The sequence below is a fragment of the Mirounga leonina genome, unplaced genomic scaffold (genome assembly GCF_011800145.1).
Source record: "Mirounga leonina isolate KUSES-001 unplaced genomic scaffold, KU_Mleo_1.0 Mir_153, whole genome shotgun sequence".
NCBI classification, from domain to species: Eukaryota; Metazoa; Chordata; class Mammalia; order Carnivora; family Phocidae; genus Mirounga; species Mirounga leonina.
In genome coordinates, this window is record NW_023270387.1 from 5,883,281 (window position 1) to 5,902,340 (window position 19,060).

At 37.4% G+C, this 19,060-nt stretch overlaps 1 protein-coding gene across 2 annotated transcripts in view; it reads left to right on the forward strand.

The window, feature by feature from the left end:
* Positions 1 to 19,060, forward strand: part of DDX10 (DEAD-box helicase 10) — a 329,406-nt gene that overhangs the window by 15,856 nt on the left and 294,490 nt on the right. For both annotated transcript variants that reach the window (XM_035008875.1, XM_035008874.1), the window contains exons 5-9: positions 2,303 to 2,423; positions 3,043 to 3,232; positions 6,967 to 7,093; positions 10,602 to 10,764; positions 13,881 to 13,965. In XM_035008875.1, the coding sequence (XP_034864766.1) occupies positions 2,303 to 2,423; positions 3,043 to 3,232; positions 6,967 to 7,093; positions 10,602 to 10,764; positions 13,881 to 13,965 (686 nt within the window). The remainder of the gene's footprint in view (positions 1 to 2,302; positions 2,424 to 3,042; positions 3,233 to 6,966; positions 7,094 to 10,601; positions 10,765 to 13,880; positions 13,966 to 19,060) is intronic.

The window sequence follows — 19,060 nt, forward strand, 5'->3', positions numbered from 1 at the left end:
TTTTCAAGGTCTTTGTGGTTCCATACAAATTTTAAGGTTATTTTTTCCAGTTCGGTGAAAAATGCTGTTGGTATTTTGATAGGAATTGTATTAAGTCTGGGTTTGCTAATATTTTGTTGAGGATTTTTGCATCTGTGTTTATCAGAGATAGTGGTTAATAGTTTTTTTTTTTTTTTTTTTTTGTGGTGTTATTGTCTGGTTTTGGTATCTGGGTAATGCTTGTCCTGTGAAATGAGTATGGGAGTGTTGCTTCCTGTTCTATTTTTGGGAGCAGTTTGAGGAAGATAGGTACTAACTCTTCTTTAAATGTTAGAACTCACCTGTGAAACTGCCTGGTCCTGGACTTTTGTATTTTGGGAGTGTTAAAATTATTGTTTCAGTTTCATTACTTGTAATCAGTCTTTTCAGATTGTCTATTTCTTTGTGATTCAGTCTTGGAAGGTTGTGTGTTTCTAGGAATTTATCGTTACCTAGATTTTTCAGTTTGTTGTAATGTAATTCTAGTTATCACTTATAATTCTTTGTATTGGGGTGCCTGGGTGGCTCAGTCGTTAAACGTCTGCCTTCGGCTCAGGTCATGATCCTGGGGTTCTGGGATCGAGCCCCGCATTGGGCTCCCTGCTCCGTGGGAAGCCTGCTTCTCCCTCTCCCACACCCCCTGCTTGTGTTCCTGCTCTCGCTGTCTCTGTCAAATAAATAAATAAAATCTTAAAAAAAAAGAAAAATTCTTTGTATTTCTGTGGTGTGGGTTATAACTTCATTTGTGATTTTTGGGGGGAGATTTTCTCTTTTTTCTTGATGAGTATGGTTAGCAGTTTATCAGTTTTTAAAATGTCTTTTCACAGAACCAGCTTTCATTCTATTGATATTTTCTGTTTTTTTTTTTTTAAGATTTTATTTATTTGAGAGAGAGCAAGAGGATGAATGGGGGGCCAGAGGGAGAAGGATAAGCCAACTCCCTGCTGAGTGGGGAGCCCGACACAGGGCTTGATCCCAGGACCCGAGCCAAAGTCAGACACTTAACCTACTGAGCCACCCAGGCGCCCCTTCTATTGTTTTTTGAGACTCTATTTCATTTATTTCCCCTCTGATCTTTATGTTCTTCCTTCTCATAACTTTGGGCTTTATCTGTTCTTTTTCTGGTTCTTGTCAGTGTAAAGTTATTGTTTATTTTGTGATTTTTCTTATTTTTTGAGCTAGGCCTGTATCACTATGATGGTTGATATGATTTGAATCTTTAATTTGAGACTGGTTTTGTGGCCTAACATGGGATCTCTCTTGGAGAATGTTCTATTTACACTTGAAAAGTATGTGTATTCTGCAATTTTTAGATGAAATGTTTTGTATATCCCTGTTAAGTTCATGTGGTCTAATGTACTGTTTAAGCCCAATGTTTCCTCATTGATTTTCTGTCCAGATGATCTATCCATTGATGGAGGTGGGGTATTAAAGTCCCCTACTGTTAGTGTGTTGCTGTCAGTTTCTCCCTTTATGTCTGTTAATATTTTTTGTGTTTACGTGCTTCTATGTTTGGTGCATAAATATTTACGAATGTTATATCCTCTTTTTGGAATGATCCCTTTATCATTATGTAATACCCTTTTTTGTCTTTTGTTATAGTCATTGTTTTAAAGTCAGTTTTGTCTGATACTCCAGCTTCCTGGAGTAGAAGATGGTTGTGAGGAGTGTTGATTGTAGCTCATGGTGGAACCTGCTACGCCACTTCTGCTCTTCCTGCTAGTATATCTGGAATGCTTGTTTGTGCTAGAGTCTCTTCTAGACTGCGGATACTTGAATTCTTGAATTTATCTGCAAACATACACAAAGAAAGAGTAGCATCACAAACCCTCACATACCTGTCACCCATCTTTAATGACTAACGTTCTGTGGTTCTGGTTTCAAGGAGACAACTTCTAGAACGTGGAGAGCTCATGGTGTCAGAGAGCCTCCCCAGGGCTCTGGGTTCTGACTTAGACAATGGCAGTGTTTCCAGTGTAAGTCGGTTCTGGCAGATGCAAAGGCAAGTGAAGACTTGGAGCATTTATAGGAAATTTATCTTGGCCTCAGAATCCTGGCTATAATTAAGAATCCTCATATACTCTGAGCTCTTTAGGTCTTCACTTAGGACTTTTATTTGCCCAGAAATTTGGATGTGCTGCAGAAATAGAAGGGGAAATCATGTCTCTTTGTAGCATATCTACATTGTTATGATGAAATGACACATGCAGGTGGCTCTTATAGTTTTGATACACAGGCTGCTCAGTGATGTGTCTGTGTAATCAAAAGAAACAACTGTTTTCAGGATCTGAAACATGAAGCTGAGAGGATCAATAACATAAATATACTTGTTTGCACTCCGGGTCGGCTTCTTCAACATATGGATGAAACAATATGTTTTCATGCTACCAATCTCCAAATGTTAGGTGAGTCTAATGAATTTCTAATGAAGTAACCTGAGATTTAGGAGAGAGACCTCATAAATTTTAATGATAGAAATTTTTAATCTTAATATTTATTCAATAAAATATCTGAGAAATAACCTGAAACAATTTTTTGGCATAGGGGTTCTGAACCCAGAGAGTACAACTAGACATTTTCTTTTTAATTTTAAACAAAATGGTCAGAAGAATAGAAGTAGTTGTATATGAAATTGGACACTTTAGTATTTGACACTGTTAAGAATTGATCTTTTAAGCTATATCCACTTCTGGTGATATTACCTAATGTGGTGTTTTTGTTCTTTTTTTAAACAACTATTTTGTAATAATTCTAGATTTATAATTGCAGTGATAGTATAGGGAGTTCCTTTATACCCCTCCCCCAGTTTCCCCTACGGTAACACCTTACACAACTGTAGTACTTTTATCAAAATGAAGATTAACATTGGTCCATTATATAAATTCCAGACCTTTTTTGGATTTCACCAGTTTTTCCACTAATGCCCTTTTTTTCTCTTCTAGGATCCAGTCCAGGATACTAGATTAGATTTAGCTTAATGTAGATTTTAAATGTTGTAGTTCACTGTGAATTTTCTCTTTTTAGTTCTTGATGAAGCAGATAGAATCTTGGATATGGGCTTTGCTGATACCGTGAATGCTATTATTGAAAATCTTCCCAAGAAACGGCAGACTTTACTTTTCTCAGCTACACAAACCAAGTCTGTAAAGGACCTTGCGCGCCTAAGTTTGAAAAACCCTGAGTATGTGTGGGTTCATGAAAAAGCAAAATACAGGTATGTACTATTTGAAGCTGTATTTGATTTAATCAAAACAATGTTCTTTTTGGTATAAGAATTCAACATTTTAAATTAATACTATTTTTTAGGAAATTAGACATCATTTTATGTGTTAGGAGATATGGGAAGCATAGTAAAATATGTTAGTTAAAATTATTTAAATATTTGATGCACCTTTAAATGTGGGAATACTCTAGTGCAGTCTTTTTCACAATGTGGTCTGGGGAACAAATAGCCTTCCATAAGATGTTAACAGGTATTTATTAATAACTACCCCAGCATAAACTGAGGGGCAGTGGGTTTGTGTGGCTGTGTGGGAAGTGGGTTGGGGGAAATGGGTTTTAAAGAGTATTTTGATACAACAAGTAGAAGTTTGTGTATGTATGTTTGGTATGAATCATTGTAGATTGTGGACATACTTGACTTGCAGAAATATTTTCTGGTGGACATAAGTAGAATCTGTGTTGAAGATCTCTATATGGATTCAACCCTACCATTATTTCTATCTTAACTTCTATTTCTTCCTATGAAATGTTAGTCTAAAAAGAAATAGATTGGGGAAAATGATGGGTTATCCTCTTGGAAAGTTTTTAAATACTGAGGATATGGGCCTTGAGGCCCACATTGACTTTATTCAGCTACTAGATGTCTAGGATTAAAGAAGGTCTTAGAGGAGGCCCGACTCCATGCTTCTAGGTGATTTTTTTTTTTTAAGATTTTATTTATTTATTTGACATAGAGATACAAAGCGAGAGGAGGAAACAAGCAGGGGGAGTGGGAGAGGGAGAAGTAGGCTTCCCGCTGAGCAGGGAGCCTGATGCGGGGCTCGACCCCAGGACCCTGGGATCATGACCTGAGCTGAAGGCAGACACTTAATGACTGAGCCACCCAAGTGCCCCGCTTCTAGGTGATCTTAATGGATGAACTTTGAGGAGTCTGAGTACTGGTACCTTTGGTTATCAAGAACTCAGGAATGGCATAGGAAGAGATTCTTGAGGTAGTTTCCTCCTTAGCTTAATGTGGTGGAGACAGTGGTCCTTGTTTGTAAGGTTGTATTGAGATAGCTATTGAAATTCTTGGTACAATTAATAATCTAAAGATTGTCTGAGTCTTTAGATTTTCTTCTTTGTTCTTTTTGCTGTTTGCTTTCTGCCTGTTTTCAAGATTCTCTAGTGTTTTTACCAGGCACGAATTTTTCAATCACTAGGTAGTCTCTAAAACTGTGCATAATTTAAGGTAATTGTATATAGTATCCCTGTTTCCAATTTCTGTAGATAACAATGGGTTATTATTTATAGATCAGAGTTAGGAAAAACTGAATGCAAATACTGTATTTCATAAATGGTTTTTTAAAAGATTTTATTTGTTTGAGAGAGAGAGAGGAGGAGAGAGGGCCTGCACATGAGTGGGGAGAGGGGTAGAGGGAGAGAATCTCAAGCAGACTCTGTGCTGTGTGTGGTGTGTCATGCAGGGCTCGATCTCATGACCCTGAGATCCTTGAGATCATGACCTGAGCCAAAACTAAGAATCAGACACTTAACCGACTGAGCCACCCAGGCGCCCCCATAAATGATTGTTATAAAAGATGGGGCTTTCAGAAACCATGTCTTCAGTGACATAATTGACAATGGTGGCCTGTATGGTAATGACCATGGCTCTCTCTAATCTCCGGTTCACCAGAGTGCTACAAAAAGCAGATGCTGTTGTGAATTTTGTCTCATGTCATTATTGGAGTTTCTTCTCCAGCCATTAATTCGGTTAATACACCATGGGAAAATCATAATCAAGAATATTTTTAAGACATTATAGAATATCTGCTTTCAAATCATGAAGGACCAGAAAAGTAATTTAAAAGTTAGGTCTTTCTGAAGTTGTGTATCAGAGTATACTTAGAAAAAGTATACCAGTATGTTTTCTTTATATTGCTATTGTAGTGAAATGGTGCTTCTAATGAAAAAAAATTTTTTTTTGAGAAGAAATTGTATTTGGATCATTGTAACTTGCTGTGTTTTACAGCGAATATAAGTTGAATTCTTTGGTAAATTATGAACCATTTCAAATTTGAGATGGATATTTGAGCTTATGTTATTAGGTACATACAAATTTAATATTACATTTCCTATTAGCATCATTAATCATAATGAAATGTTGCTCTTTATCTGTACTAATACTTTTTGCCTTGAAGTCTAGTTTGATATTAGTCTCCCTATAGCAACTTTCTTTTGGTTGATGTTTGCATGGTGAATCCTCTGTTCATTTACGCTTTACATTATATAAGCCCTTATATTTTAGATTTGACTTTGTAAGCAACATATGGTTCTGTTACCAGGTATGATAATTGCTTTGCAACTAGAGGATTTAGTTTATTGATCTATAACTTACCATATTATTTAAGTCTCTACCCCTTTCCATTGTGCCTTCATTGTGAAGTATATTAATTTCATACATTTTAAACTCCATAAACTGTTATTACTTTTTGAAACCAGTATTTATTTAGATTTATCCAAATAGTTATTCTTTATGATATTTTTATTTCTTGTGCTCAAAAGAATTTCCTTTTATTTTTAGTTCAGGTTTACTAGTGGAAAAATTCTGTTTTGACTTTTCTGAGAACCTTTTTATTCTTTATTTTTGAAGGATATCTTGGCGTGTTTATTTTTCAAAGATACCTTTCTGTTGTTCTAACTTCTGTTATATCAAAGTTAGCTGACAGTTTTCTTGTTCCTTTGAAGATATTGTGTATTGTTTAAGATTTTCTTATCTTTGATTCTTAGTGAAATCGTGAATGATTTTTTTTTTTTTTTGGTGGCAGGTAGATGTTGTAAGGACAGATGACCTTGATCTGGACTACCCTGGCTTTCAGACTCTGGGGCTGTTCTGTTTCTGTTCTGTGTTTGTTCTGCTTGAGTCCTGGCTGGGGTATTGCCCTTCCAGAGGTCTCAGCTGAAAGGTGTGGGTATTTAGCAGAGCCCTTCCATCCTGGCAGGCTCTGAACTTCATAGCCTTGAGATTGCCAGGGTCTCTGCTCAGCTCTGAGCTTCCCAGTTGTTGCTTTTTGCTTGTTTTCATTTTGCTGTGTGTGTGTATTTAGTTTAGTTTAGGAGTTGTCACACTTCTCATGGGAAAATTGTATGAAGAATTTAAGATTCAGTGTTTTGTGGCTCCTTCTATCTAGGATCTTGGACTACCATATTTAGGCCTAAGGTTGCTACTCAGCTCTACTCTGTTTTGCAAATCAGCAGATGCTTTGAGGGAAAAGTGGAAATTAATATGGGGCTTGCCTCAGGGCTTGTCTGTTTTCTTTTTCAGTACTTCAAGTACTAGCTGCCTTGGTTGCTGTCTGATGCCTTCTGTTTTTTGTTTTATACTTAATCCAGCCTTTAGAGTTAGTGCTATAGGCCACCAAAGTATTAATCTGATACAAACAACCCCTTTATGGCAGGAATGATAGCTTTTTAGTCTTAAAGTTTTAGCAGCCAGTGATGATTATTTCCTAGATCCATTATTTCGTTAGGATTTGCGAAATTGTGATAATCTGATTCTATTTCTAATTTCTAAAAAGTTTTCTTTCACAGTATATGTATGTGTATGAGAAATTTGTTGGAAAGGCATACTGCTGTTAATATTTTGCTTTTCTTTCTTTCTTTTTTTTTTTTTTTGGTGGGGTCTGGATTTCAAAGCTAACCAATGTGGCATATTTTTAACGTTTTTCCTTCTCTTATTTCCATAAGCACCCCTGCCACTTTGGAACAGAACTACATAGTTTGTGAGCTGCACCAAAAAATAAGTGTATTATATTCCTTTTTGAGAAGCCACCTGAAGAAGAAAAGTATTGTATTTTTCTCCAGTTGTAAAGAGGTACTAAATGATTAAGTAATTCATGTTGAATCATTCCTTTTATAATAGCAGATTTCAGTTAGATAAGTAGCACTTTCTTCTGTTCTCATAAATACAGTGCTAGATGTGGTGAGGAATATGATAAATAGGCATGGTATCCCTCAGTGAATACTGGTAGAACAAACCATTGAATGGCTAGACTAACCACAGGTCTTTATAATCTGACACTTACCCTTCATGAATCCTGAACTGAATATGCCATTTATTTCCATGCTTTGATGTCCTTGATCATGATGATCTCTGGAATGCCCTCCCTGCATTCCTTTACACTAATGCTGAGGGAGTGTTGAATGTCCTTTAAGGCTAAGCTCAAATGTTACATCGGAAGGTCCTTCTGTGATACTCCGGATCCCCTTGTTATAATTAGCGATTTCCCCCATCCTCCTATAGTGTATATGTCTTTAGTTGAATTAACTCACTTGTTTAACACTAGCCATTTGCTGTGAATAAAGGATTCAGTGATAAATAAGAAAACTTAGTCTCTTCCCTTAAAGAGAAGGGGCCTTGAGTGATTTTTATGTCACTTTCCTCTCTATATTTCAGATTACCTGAGGATATATAGTTGTTGGCATATAGTAGGTAGATTCTAGATTTATAGCTTTTTGAATACTTAACATGGTAAGTATGCGAGTAAGTTTCCCTCCAGCTTATGGGAAAGATAAGTAGTGGTCTGTCTGTTGTACTCTGTCCTTTTTCTGTCTTTACTGTTTTTAGGAAACCTCTTCATTTCCACGGCTTTAAATGCCATCTATGTTCTAACACCTGCCACATCGACATCTCAAGCCCTGACCGCTCTCCTGAACCCCAGATTTGTGTATCCACTTGAATACTAGAGATTTCCATTTGAGTGTCTTGACGGCATCTCAAGTTTAAAATAAGAAAAGCAATTTAAGATTTCATATCCTGAAGATCTACTGCCTCGCATCTCTTCCCCATCTCAAATGACTGAATCCTTAATTGTTGCCTGTCTTCATCTCATTGTCAATATATTGATAACTCTCATTAGCTCTACCACCTTTCACCACACCTCATGCTATAACGGAATCTAAGCCATGCTTAACTTTCTGTTACTCGTGGCTGGTCTCTTCATTCCCACACTTCCTTTCCTATAGTTATTGCACATTCTAGCCAGAATGATCTTGGAAAATCATCCACCTCAGCGAGTTTTTTCAAGAGCAAGAATTCAAGGTCAGTTTTGATTCAGGAGATGCAAACTGCAGAAAATTTTCATGGACCCAGTTCATACTTCCTAGGTTTGCATATGCACTTTTTTTTGAGATTGGTTTGCCTGAAAGTGTATCTGTCACCTGCAGGGTCACCTCTCCCTTTTCCCCTTTTCGTGGTAGCCCTTTTAAAACCACAAAAGAAAGGCATGAGTCCATCCATCTGTAATCTTACTGGTGCATTGTCTCAGGACCTGAGAATCTTCCTGGCACCAGGGGCATTGCTCTTCAGAAAGTGAATGGCTCTAAGGACAGGTAACAGGTGTTTTGCAGTTCAGTTGGCTTACCATTCTTTTAACACAGTTTGTAAGGAGACTTAATGGACTTATTAGCTGATGGATTACTAGAAATTTTATTTATCATCATTTTGAAATATAGGAGTTCAGAGAGTTAAGGTTATTTCCAGTACATTTTTTTTTAAACTTATTTTTTAAATTCCAGTATAATTTTACATATAGTATTATATTAGTTTCAGGTGTATAATAGGTGGTTCAGTAATTCTGTATATTATTCAGTGCTCACCATGATAAGTGTACTTAATCCCTTTCACCTGCTTCACCCACCTTCCCTCTGGCAACCACTAGTTCTCTATATTTAAAGCGTCTGTTTTTTGGTTTGTTTTTGCCTTTGTTCACTTGTTTTCTTAAATTCCACATGTGAGTGAAATCATATGGTATTTGTCTTTCTCTGACTTATTTCACTTAGCATTATACCTTCTAGATCCATGTTATTGCAAATGGTAAGGTTTCATTCTTTTTTATGGCTGAGTAATATTCCATTATATATGTATCACCTTTTCTTTATCCATTCACCTCTGCATGGACACTGTTGGCTTCCCTGTCTTGGCTGTTGTAAACAATGCTGTGTAAACATAGGGGTGCATATATCTTTTTGAATTAGTATTTTTGTTTACTTTGGGTAAAGAGCCAGTAGGGGAATTGCTGGATCATATAGTATTTCTATTTTTAATTTTTTGAGGAACTGTCATACTGTTTTCCATAATGGCTGCACCAGTTTGCATTCCTACCAGCAGTGCACCATGGTTCCTTCCAGTACATTTTCTGTATTTTCGTGAAGAGATTTTTCTTAACATGCATATTAGAAAGAGAAAATAGGAATAAAATAATGCGGTACTCTGCCTCAGTCTACCAATTAGTAGTATTCATTTATTAATATGTAAACTAAAGAGAAATAAAGCTAACAATCAGCTCCATTTACTTCTGTATAAGAAGAGATTTAATAACATCCAATGTTGTATAACAAAATCATTATGTTTATTAGTTCTTTTTGTTTTGCCCTTTTTTAAAAAAAGTATTTAGAGAGCACACGGGAGTTGGGGGGGCAGAAGGAGAGGGAGAAGCAGACTCCCCACTGAGCAGGGAGCCCAGCGCGGGGTGTGATCCCATGACCCTGAGATCATGACCTGAGCCAAAGGCAGAAGCTTAACAGACTGAGCCCCCCAGGCGCCTCCTTTGTTTTGCTTATTATCAAATTCTAACAGTTCTTGTTCTGGTCAGTTCTGTACTAATGAAGTAATAGCTTAGTCTGAGAATTTTTAATAGCTTTATGGCCACTGGAAATTAGAAATTAAAACTGATATTCATTGTTTTGTTGTAGAAAGTTGTAAATATTGATAAGATTATCAAAAGACATTGAAGCATAAAACTATTAAGATAAAATTCTGTGGGGTCAGAAAATTGACCTAAGAGCTCAAGGAGGAAAAGAAAGGCAAAATTTCTTTCTCCTGAGTTTATTTTGTCTTTAATTATTTCTTAAGGACTTACTTTTCTTGTAGTGGTTTTAGGTTCACAGAAAAGTTGAGAGGCCTTCTTTCACACAGGCATGGCCTTCATTATTTTTACCTATTTTAAAAATGATTGTGGGTATCAAATTGCTCTGCTACGTAGAATCTATTGGATACATGTATAGGAAGTTTATTTTAAATTCTCAGCATTTATAATATATCAGAAATTACAGTTTTTGCAACTAAATACATTTGGAAAAATGTCAGCTATCAAGTTGAAAATGTAAGGGGAGCCTATTTTTAAAAAAATTCTCATAGGAAATACTGTGAGTAAGAAGTGCTTGAAGACCTCAACTCTGGACTCCATTTCCCTTTCTGCTCCACATTTTTTAATTGGTGGAACTTGTGCTCCTTAAAGCATTTTTGCTGTTCTTCTCGTGATACGGCTTGCTTTGCTGCTGCTGTCCCGCAGTACCAAACTCCTTTTCCTGTTCATGCCTAGGTTCAGTATCTGTACCGAGTGTTCTGCCGGCTGCGTCCTGGCATCTCTGTCCTTGCCCTGCACGGCCGCCAGCAGCAGATGAGGAGGATGGAAGTCTACAACGACTTTGTCCGCAAGAGAGCTGCTGTGCTCTTTGCGACTGATATTGCTGCCAGGGGGCTGGGTAAGAGCTTAGAGAAAATATCCTGGGATCCTGGGTGATCGAACTTGCTGATAAATGGATGGACTGGGGAATTCAGTTTCACTCAAATAATTGGTCCTTCTCTCTTAGAAAAACAAGTAAATTGAATTAAGGCTCTGTCCCTGAAAATTTTGGTCGTATTTTCATCTTTTGTGCTTATTGTTTATGGAAATAATCCTAGAATCCCGAGGAGCCCACAAAATCAAAGGAGGATTAAAGGTTTAAAGACAGGAGGAAAAACTACTCTTGTTTCTTTGAAAATTGGAAACTTGATAAAATGTTACAACTTAACAAGAAAATTTGAAGTCCATTTCTTCACCAAATGTTTTTATTTTAAAAACATACTTAATGTATGTAAGCTTTCAGGAAGCCACTGATACTATTTTACAGCTGATGGGGTATGGAAGTAATTACAGGAAGTAGAGATGTGAGTATATAACATGAGAATAAATAGGTGGTAATTTAGAATTTTCATTTACCTTATATTACTGGCGTGGCAGATTAAACACACACGAAGAATACGTGCAGTGTACCCTTATAGGTACTACCCAGCTTTAGTGACGATCTTTTTCATCTTTTTCATGATCCACTTTTTCTTCCCGTCTCCTTGTTTGTCTTGGAGTATTTTAAAGTGTATTTCAGACATCATATCCATTCATTCCTATGTGACTGGAGGCCGTAGCCAAGTGTGCGTATTTTTAACAAACTATAGAAATGATCCCTGAAAGTATAGTCTTAAGTGTGCGTATTTTTAAACCTCTCTAGCCTATAGCGTTATACCAAGACTTCTGGTAAAATCAGCATTTTGTATTTACCTTGTTTGGGCTATGTAATTGTCTGCTGAGGGAAATGGTGTACCAGTTGTCTCTGATCTTTTACTTTTGTGTTTTTAAGTTAGTAGTTAAGATTTGCTTAGTTTGTGGTCCCAGTTCTGATTTTTCTCAACTGTCCTAGCAGATGTCCCGTGCTTACTTTTCTAACAGTTCAAATGCAGTCTGTTTCTCTCTTCCTTGAGACCCTCTTGCAGCCTCTGTCTCCAGCTCTTACCTGGACTGGCTGCTCCATAAACTTCACGCACATTTGTCATCCTGGGACACGTCTATCCAGATCTCTTTCTCTTTCTTGATTTATTTTCTCATTTTATTTTTAAAAATTTACAGTCTCATTTTCTAGGGTGCCCGGCTGGCTCAGTTGGTGGAGCATGTGACTCTTGGTCTTGGGGTTGTGGGTTTGTGTCCCACACTGGGTGTAGAGATTGCTTAAAAATAAAATCTAAAAAAATAAATCTCGTTCTCTAATAGTTTCTTCAGGAAGGGCTCACGGGAGGTAAATTTGAGTTGTTACATGGCGTGTCCTCTCTCTTGAATGATAGTTGGGATGGGAATAGAATTCTAGGTTGAAATAACTTTATAGTTTTTGCAGATATTTTCATATATTGTTTACACTCAGTTCCACTTTGATATTATGGTAGTTATTAGACACACAACTGCGTTGTCTAATGTGTTAGTAAAAAGCATATATGTTACTATATCAAAAATTTCAGTAAAAAAAAAGCTTATAACCATTTCCTGTATGTTTTGCTTTATGCACATAAAAACATTCTGAGAAGGGGTTCATAGGCTTCAGTTATAGTACAAAAATGTCAAAAACCTCTGTTCTAGCTTATTTTAAAAAGTTTATATGAACATATTCGTAAGTGATATATAAAGTATTGGGTATATAAAAAGTTTACATAAACAATGTTAAATATGCTAGTGTAGGACTTGCTTTTGAAATCTTTCCATTTTTTTTTTTTTTAAGATTTTATTTTTAAGTAATCTCTGCATCTGCTGTGGATGGATCACAATCCCAAGATCAAGAGTCACATGTTTTACTTACTGAGCCAGCCAGGCGCCCCAAGTCTTTCCATGTTGACATATAAATATCCAGTGTGTTTTCTAGAGTGTCTCATGGTATGAATTTACCCATTCCTGGAGTAATGAACATTGAAGTTTCAGTCTTTTTATTCTAAAAATGTGCAATGAATATTCTGAAGCTCTGTTCTTAAGTAAGCATCCTAGAATTTCTTTAGAATATACCAGTACCCTTTTAAAACTTTTTAAATTCTGTTTTTTTAAGTGAATTATCACATGCACATGGGTAAAAAGCTAGGAGCCCTGGTAGGCTCTACACATCTTTGCTCTTCAGAAGCAACTCCTTAAATTTCTGTTAGTCTTTTTTTTGTTTTTAGTTTTATATTTTGAAGTGATATCTTTTACACTGTACTACTTAATTTTTACCGAATTTAGAAAAATTACCAAAGATTTCCTTTTGTTACCTCTCTGTCATTCCTCTTCTGTGTCCCCATCATTGTGTTTTGTTTTAGTGTTCACCCCTTTTCTCTGTTACAGAAATTGATTTGAAATCCTCACAGCAAAATCCACAGATGATTAAAGGTAGTGCTTTTAAGGAGAGCACCCTGAGAACAGGGTGTCTGGAAATGAATGAAAACTTCTGTAGCCAAATATGTGTATGGAATAATTATTGCTGAGAAATGAGAAAAGGGACTTAGAAAGACATCATTAATTTGAATGGGGATGGGAAAAGCAAGTTTTGTAGTTCACCAGGAGCCCATGAGAAGTGGGTTCTTTTAGGTTATTAAATATCAGGGTATTTCATTATTTGTCTGACACAAAGCAATCTCTTCTGTGTCAGATACAAAATAATCTTCATATTCAAACACTTTATCAACGGAGATTGTTTATTATCTCTTGGTTCATGCAATTAATTTTATTTTTAATAAAGTTCACAGATGAGTTTGATGTGATGGAAAGCCCTGGCAAGTGGGGATACTGTAAAATAAAAAGAGTGGATCACCTGGGTGCTTCAGTAGGTTAAGCATCTGCCTTCAGCTTGTGTCATGATCCCAGGGTCCTGGAATGGAGCCCGCATCTGGCTCCCTGCTCAGCAGGGAGTCTGCTTCTCCCTCTCCCTCTGCCCCTCCCCCTGCTCATTCTCTCTCTCTCAAATAAATAAGTAAAATCTTTAAAAAAAATAAAAATAGTACAGCAGGGTAGATCCTGAAACTGATTTCCTAACTTGACATTCCTTCTCTACAGATTTCCCAGCTGTGAATTGGGTTCTTCAGTTTGATTGTCCAGAGGATGCCAACACATATATTCACAGAGCAGGTAGAACTGCCAGGTAGGTGTGCTGACTCAGTTCTTTGCTATTGCATTTGGGAGATGTATGCTGTTGATAGAATGGTTAACTGGTTAGCATCTTTCCGGAGAGCATTTGGTAATAATTATTGAAGCCTTAGAGTTCCTCCTCATGCCTCACATTCCACATTGAAACACTGATCTTAATAAAAACAGATGGGTTAAGTTTCAGTAAAGATGTTCATCTTATTGACCTTTGTAATGGTTAAGAATTGGAAACCATCTAAATAATCCTAGTAGCATTATGAGTAATTATGGTTAGCCACAGATGGACTATTTCTTTGGATTTACCTTGTAGCGTTTACTTTCTCATCGGAACTGGATGAGTTATGTATAACATGGCTGTCAGTGAGACACTGATACTTGATGTTGGAAGAGACACCACCTGTTGGTCTACCTGGTCCAACAGTTACTTCCGATTTTTAAGTCTCAACTTGAGCTGAATGGTTTCCCAGGGATGGCAGGATCTTTAGACCCAAGATATAAACCATCTTCCAAGCAATATGTGTCATTCTCCAGTAGGCTTGCTCTTCTGCTTGCTCTGTGTCCCTTCCAGTAAGTGGCCCCAAGTGTCCCCTATCCCTTGTTTACCTAGTAAATATCTTTAATGTGTAGTTATTTTAAATTTCTTTGAATCCATAGTTTCTGGATGGCTTTGTAGAAAAAAAATTTTTTTTTTTTTTGTCGTATTTGGTGAATTTTGTTGTATGTTTTGGCTGATGTGAAGGGGTTTTTCATGTCTTTCTGTAGCCTGAGAACAAGTAGAGCTCTCCTTTTGTTCATTTTTAATCTTCATAACATGTTTGATGCTTGATTCACATTTATCTTGTGGGCCATTAAACGTGGGCTATAATCAAAATGTACTCCAGCACATTTCTTTTGTCCAGCGTGAAGGGAGCGAAAAGTACAATAGTGAAAAATAAAGCTATTTAAAAATAGGATTTATGTACTTCAGGGTCAAAAGTGTTTTTATTGCAATTAACAATATAATTTGAACAAGAAGTGGAGTTAGAAGTGGGTTCTGTATATGGCGTCATTGTACCTTCAGACAGACTTGCCTGTAGACTGGTGACATTTTGGTTTCTCATGGAGTCTAAGGAAATCGGACCTGGGCAGAACAGAGGTCTTGTTTTCCATTTTATAGGAAGGTGGGTGGTGTGTCAGTGATCTTCGTCTGAGTACATGTTTGGGTTATCTTTCATAGTGAGAGACTCAGAAGTGGTAGGTAGTGGTTGGTGGAATGAATGTTCTCCACTGTTTCTTGCTCCTCAGTAAATGTGTAGTGTGTATGAATTTATACATGTATCCGTGCACACATTTACATTTTAGATAACGTGGGACGTGGCCTCTCACGAGCATACTGCTCCAGGGGCACACAGGCTTGTTAGTTGTGCCATTTGGTGTTGATGTAGACAGGGCAAATGGATTCTTTATAGAACACTTTATTTATTTGATTTGATTTATTTGTCAGAGAGAGAGAGCACGAGAGCGCACAAGCAGGGGGAGGGGCAGAGGGAGAAGCAGGCTCCGTGCTGAGCAGGGAGCCTGATGCGGGGCTCGATCCCAGGACCTGGAGGTTATGACCTGAGCCGAAGGTGGTTGCTTAACTGACTGAGCCATTCTATAGAACACCAGTGATTCTTACTTTATGAAGATGATGGGACATCTCATTGCATCAGAAAACAGTTCACCAAAGAGGATTATTTCAGGGTTTTTGGTTCCCAGAGAGGTTGTTGAAAATCTTACGTAGTCAAACATACCAGGGTGAACGTTAAATTGGTCCTAATGACTGGCGATGAAGAGTAGCTACAGAAACATCACGATTTTGTTTGAAGAGAAAATACTAATTTGAAAAACTATTGTAATTTCTAATGCCATTAGTTTTTAAAGTACAAGTGTGTTTGATCCCTGTAACCAATTAAAAATGTTTGAATCGACTCTTAGATGAGTAGCCAGTGGAAATGTTTAGGATATGCAGTGCTTATTTTTTCTTGGGCAGTTTAATAAAAAAATAGCGAAATTGCAGTTTAAAAGTTGCCATTAATGGGCTTACAGATAATTAGAAAGTTTCGTGGGCCATGAGACTGGATAATTGAATCGAATAAGGCTAAATTAAAATTTGAAACTAATTAAAATCCTGTGTTTATGCTGTAATTAAAACTGGGTTGCCAGATAGTGTTTACTTGTGGAAGTGAGCTGTAATATATGAATATAGAGAAATGAATTCAGTGCTTTGTGGCAAAACAGCTAAGGTCTGAAGAATCTTTTTTTCCTTACTGTGTTTTAGCTGAGTGAAAATAGTGATTCTGGTACTTGCCTTGAGGTACTTTGTTTTAATTAATTCACCAAAAATTCTCTTGATCCTTAGTTTTGAGAAAAGTTTTGTCTTTTTTCCTTAACCATCCACACCCCTTTTAACAAAATGATCTCATTTAGAGACAGGTGAGGCAAGGAATATGAATATAATTTTATCAAGCTGTATTCTGTGATGCATTGTACTTAAAAATGATAGTCTTTTTAAAAAATTAACATATAATGTAATATTTGTTTCAGGGATACGGGTCTGTGATTTATCAGTCTTACACAATTCACAGCACTCACCATAGTACATACCCTCCCCAGTGTCCATCACCCAGCCACCCCATCCCTCCCACCCCCTCCACTCCAGCAACCCTCAGTTGGTTTCCTGAGATTAAGAGTCTCTTATGGTTTGTCTCCCTCTCTGGTTTCATCTTGTTTCATTTTTCCCTCCCTTCCCCTATGATCCTCTGTTTTGTTTCTCAAATTCCTCATATCAGTGAGATCATGATACTTATCTTTCTCTGATTAATTTATTTCGCTTAGCATAATACCCTCTAGTTCCATCCACATCATAGCAAATGACAAACTTTCTTTTTTTGATGGCTGCATAATATTCCATTGTGTGTGTGTGTATGTGTGTGTGTATACATATATACCACATCTTCTTTATCCATTCATCTGTTGATGGACATCTAGGCTCTTTCCATAGTTTGGCTATTGTGGACATTGCTGCTATAAACATTGGGGTGCATGTGCCCCTTTGGATCACTACATTTGTATCTTTGCGGTAAATACCCAGTAGTGCAGTTGCTGGGTCGTATGGTAGCTCTGTTTTCAACTTTCTGAGGACCCTCCATACTGTTTTCCAGAGTGGCTGCACCAGCTTGCATTCCTACCAACAGTGTAGGAGGGTTCCCCTTTCTCTGCATCCTCGCCAACATCCGTCGTAAAAACAGTCTTTAGTGCTTGCAGTTTTTGGTACTCATAAAACCAAGCTTTTCCATTTCTTAAGATAATGCCCATTTGAAAATAAAAAAATTGGGAATGGAAAGTAGGCATATATCAGATACTCCCCCCTTTTTAAAAAAGTTTTTAATTAATTTTTTTAAAAGTAGGCTCCTCCCAGTGTGCAACACTTGAACTCACAACCCTGAGGTCAAGAGCCGAGCTGAGATCAAGTGTTGGATGCTTAACCGACTGAGCCACCCAGGCACTCCACTCACCCCACTCGTTTTTTTTAAATGCTTTTATTTGGGCAGTAGAGGTCCGTGGACGTAAGATGTGAGTTATTATATAACTGTTCATATATAACCATTGGGAGTTTAAATATAAAAGGTGAGAGTCAGTGCCTGGCTGGCTCAGTCGGTAGAGCATGCCACTCTTGATCTCAGGTTCGTCAGTTCAAGCCCCACGTTGGGCCTAGAGCTTACTTAAAAAAAAAAAAAGATGAGTTTATGTATGTGCACCTGTTGTAAAATAATTCCGGTGGTATTCCAGCGAGCCTTACTTGCCTGAGCTCAGACTTTTGGGAGTGATGTGCCTAGCAGAATGTGGTTCCACTAGGGGGCAGCAGAGGCCAACTCTTTGTATTGCACACTCTCCGGCAGGAGTTTAGATCAGTAACAGTGAAGATGAAGATGCAAAGTAGTTAAAATTTCTGCTGTGATAACTTTGAAGAGTTTATGGTTTGTGGAAAATACTGGTACTTTATGGGATAGATAATAAAGATAATTTTTTAAAAGTGTCCTTAATTTTTTTGTAAATTGAAGTAATAAAAATGGAAAAGACAATTTCCATGAGCCTTAATTTACTGAGGGTTACCCTGAATATCTTAGGTATGAGATGGGAGCAATCCCTGCTAGTGAAAATTCTTGCTTCTTTAATTCCTTTAGCTTAGATTGACGAAGATCCTGTCTTCAGCCTGCTTCTAGGTACATAATGGTTCTTTACATGGCCTTCTGCCTTGGCCTAGTTGCCATTTAGAATTTAAAGTTTTTTTAAAAGGGCAAAACCAGTTCTTTATTTTGCATCAAGAAGCATTGGGCTGGGATCTGGCCAGGATAGCTACCGAGGTGGATAAGTGGGCTGATATTTCTCAGGAGTCGGTTAGCTCCAGGCGCTTCCCCCTTGCTCTCCTGCTGTCTGTTCTCAACACAGCAGGCAGAGTGATCCTTTTAAACACAAGTCAGATCATGTCCGCCCTCTGATGGCTGCTTCTTCACTCCGAATAAAAGCCAGTGACTCGATATTATTTAGCCTCCGCCCAACCTTAACTTTCTATTCCCCACTGTCCCTATGATCCACACTAGTTGAGCTCTTTCTCCTTCATGCTGGGTCTTTCTGACTCTACAACTCCTGTTCTTGGCAGTGTGCCCAAACCAGATGTTTTCATTTAGTGAAATCTAGTGGCTGCTACTCCCAGGTGGGGCTTCCAGAAGGCGTGGAGGCCAGATGCTGGGAGAAGGAAGGTAGGTATCTTTATTTAAATTTGTTGCCATTCATGGTCATGAAGATAACTAAAAATAGGTGCATTTCCTTCTTTAGTTGGATTATGAGAGACAGATACCCCATAGTTGATCAACACTATCCTTAAAAGTCAAGAAATTTAGGTTCGGATCTGGCTCTGTCACCCGATGGCTTTGGACCCTTTGACCAGTTCTTAATCTCTTTAAGCCTCAATTTCTTCTATATAATGGGGTTAATCATCTCTTTCAGTAGTTTCCAGAAAGTGTAATTTCAGGTAGTATAATTTTTAGACACTACTTTTATGTGTGTTT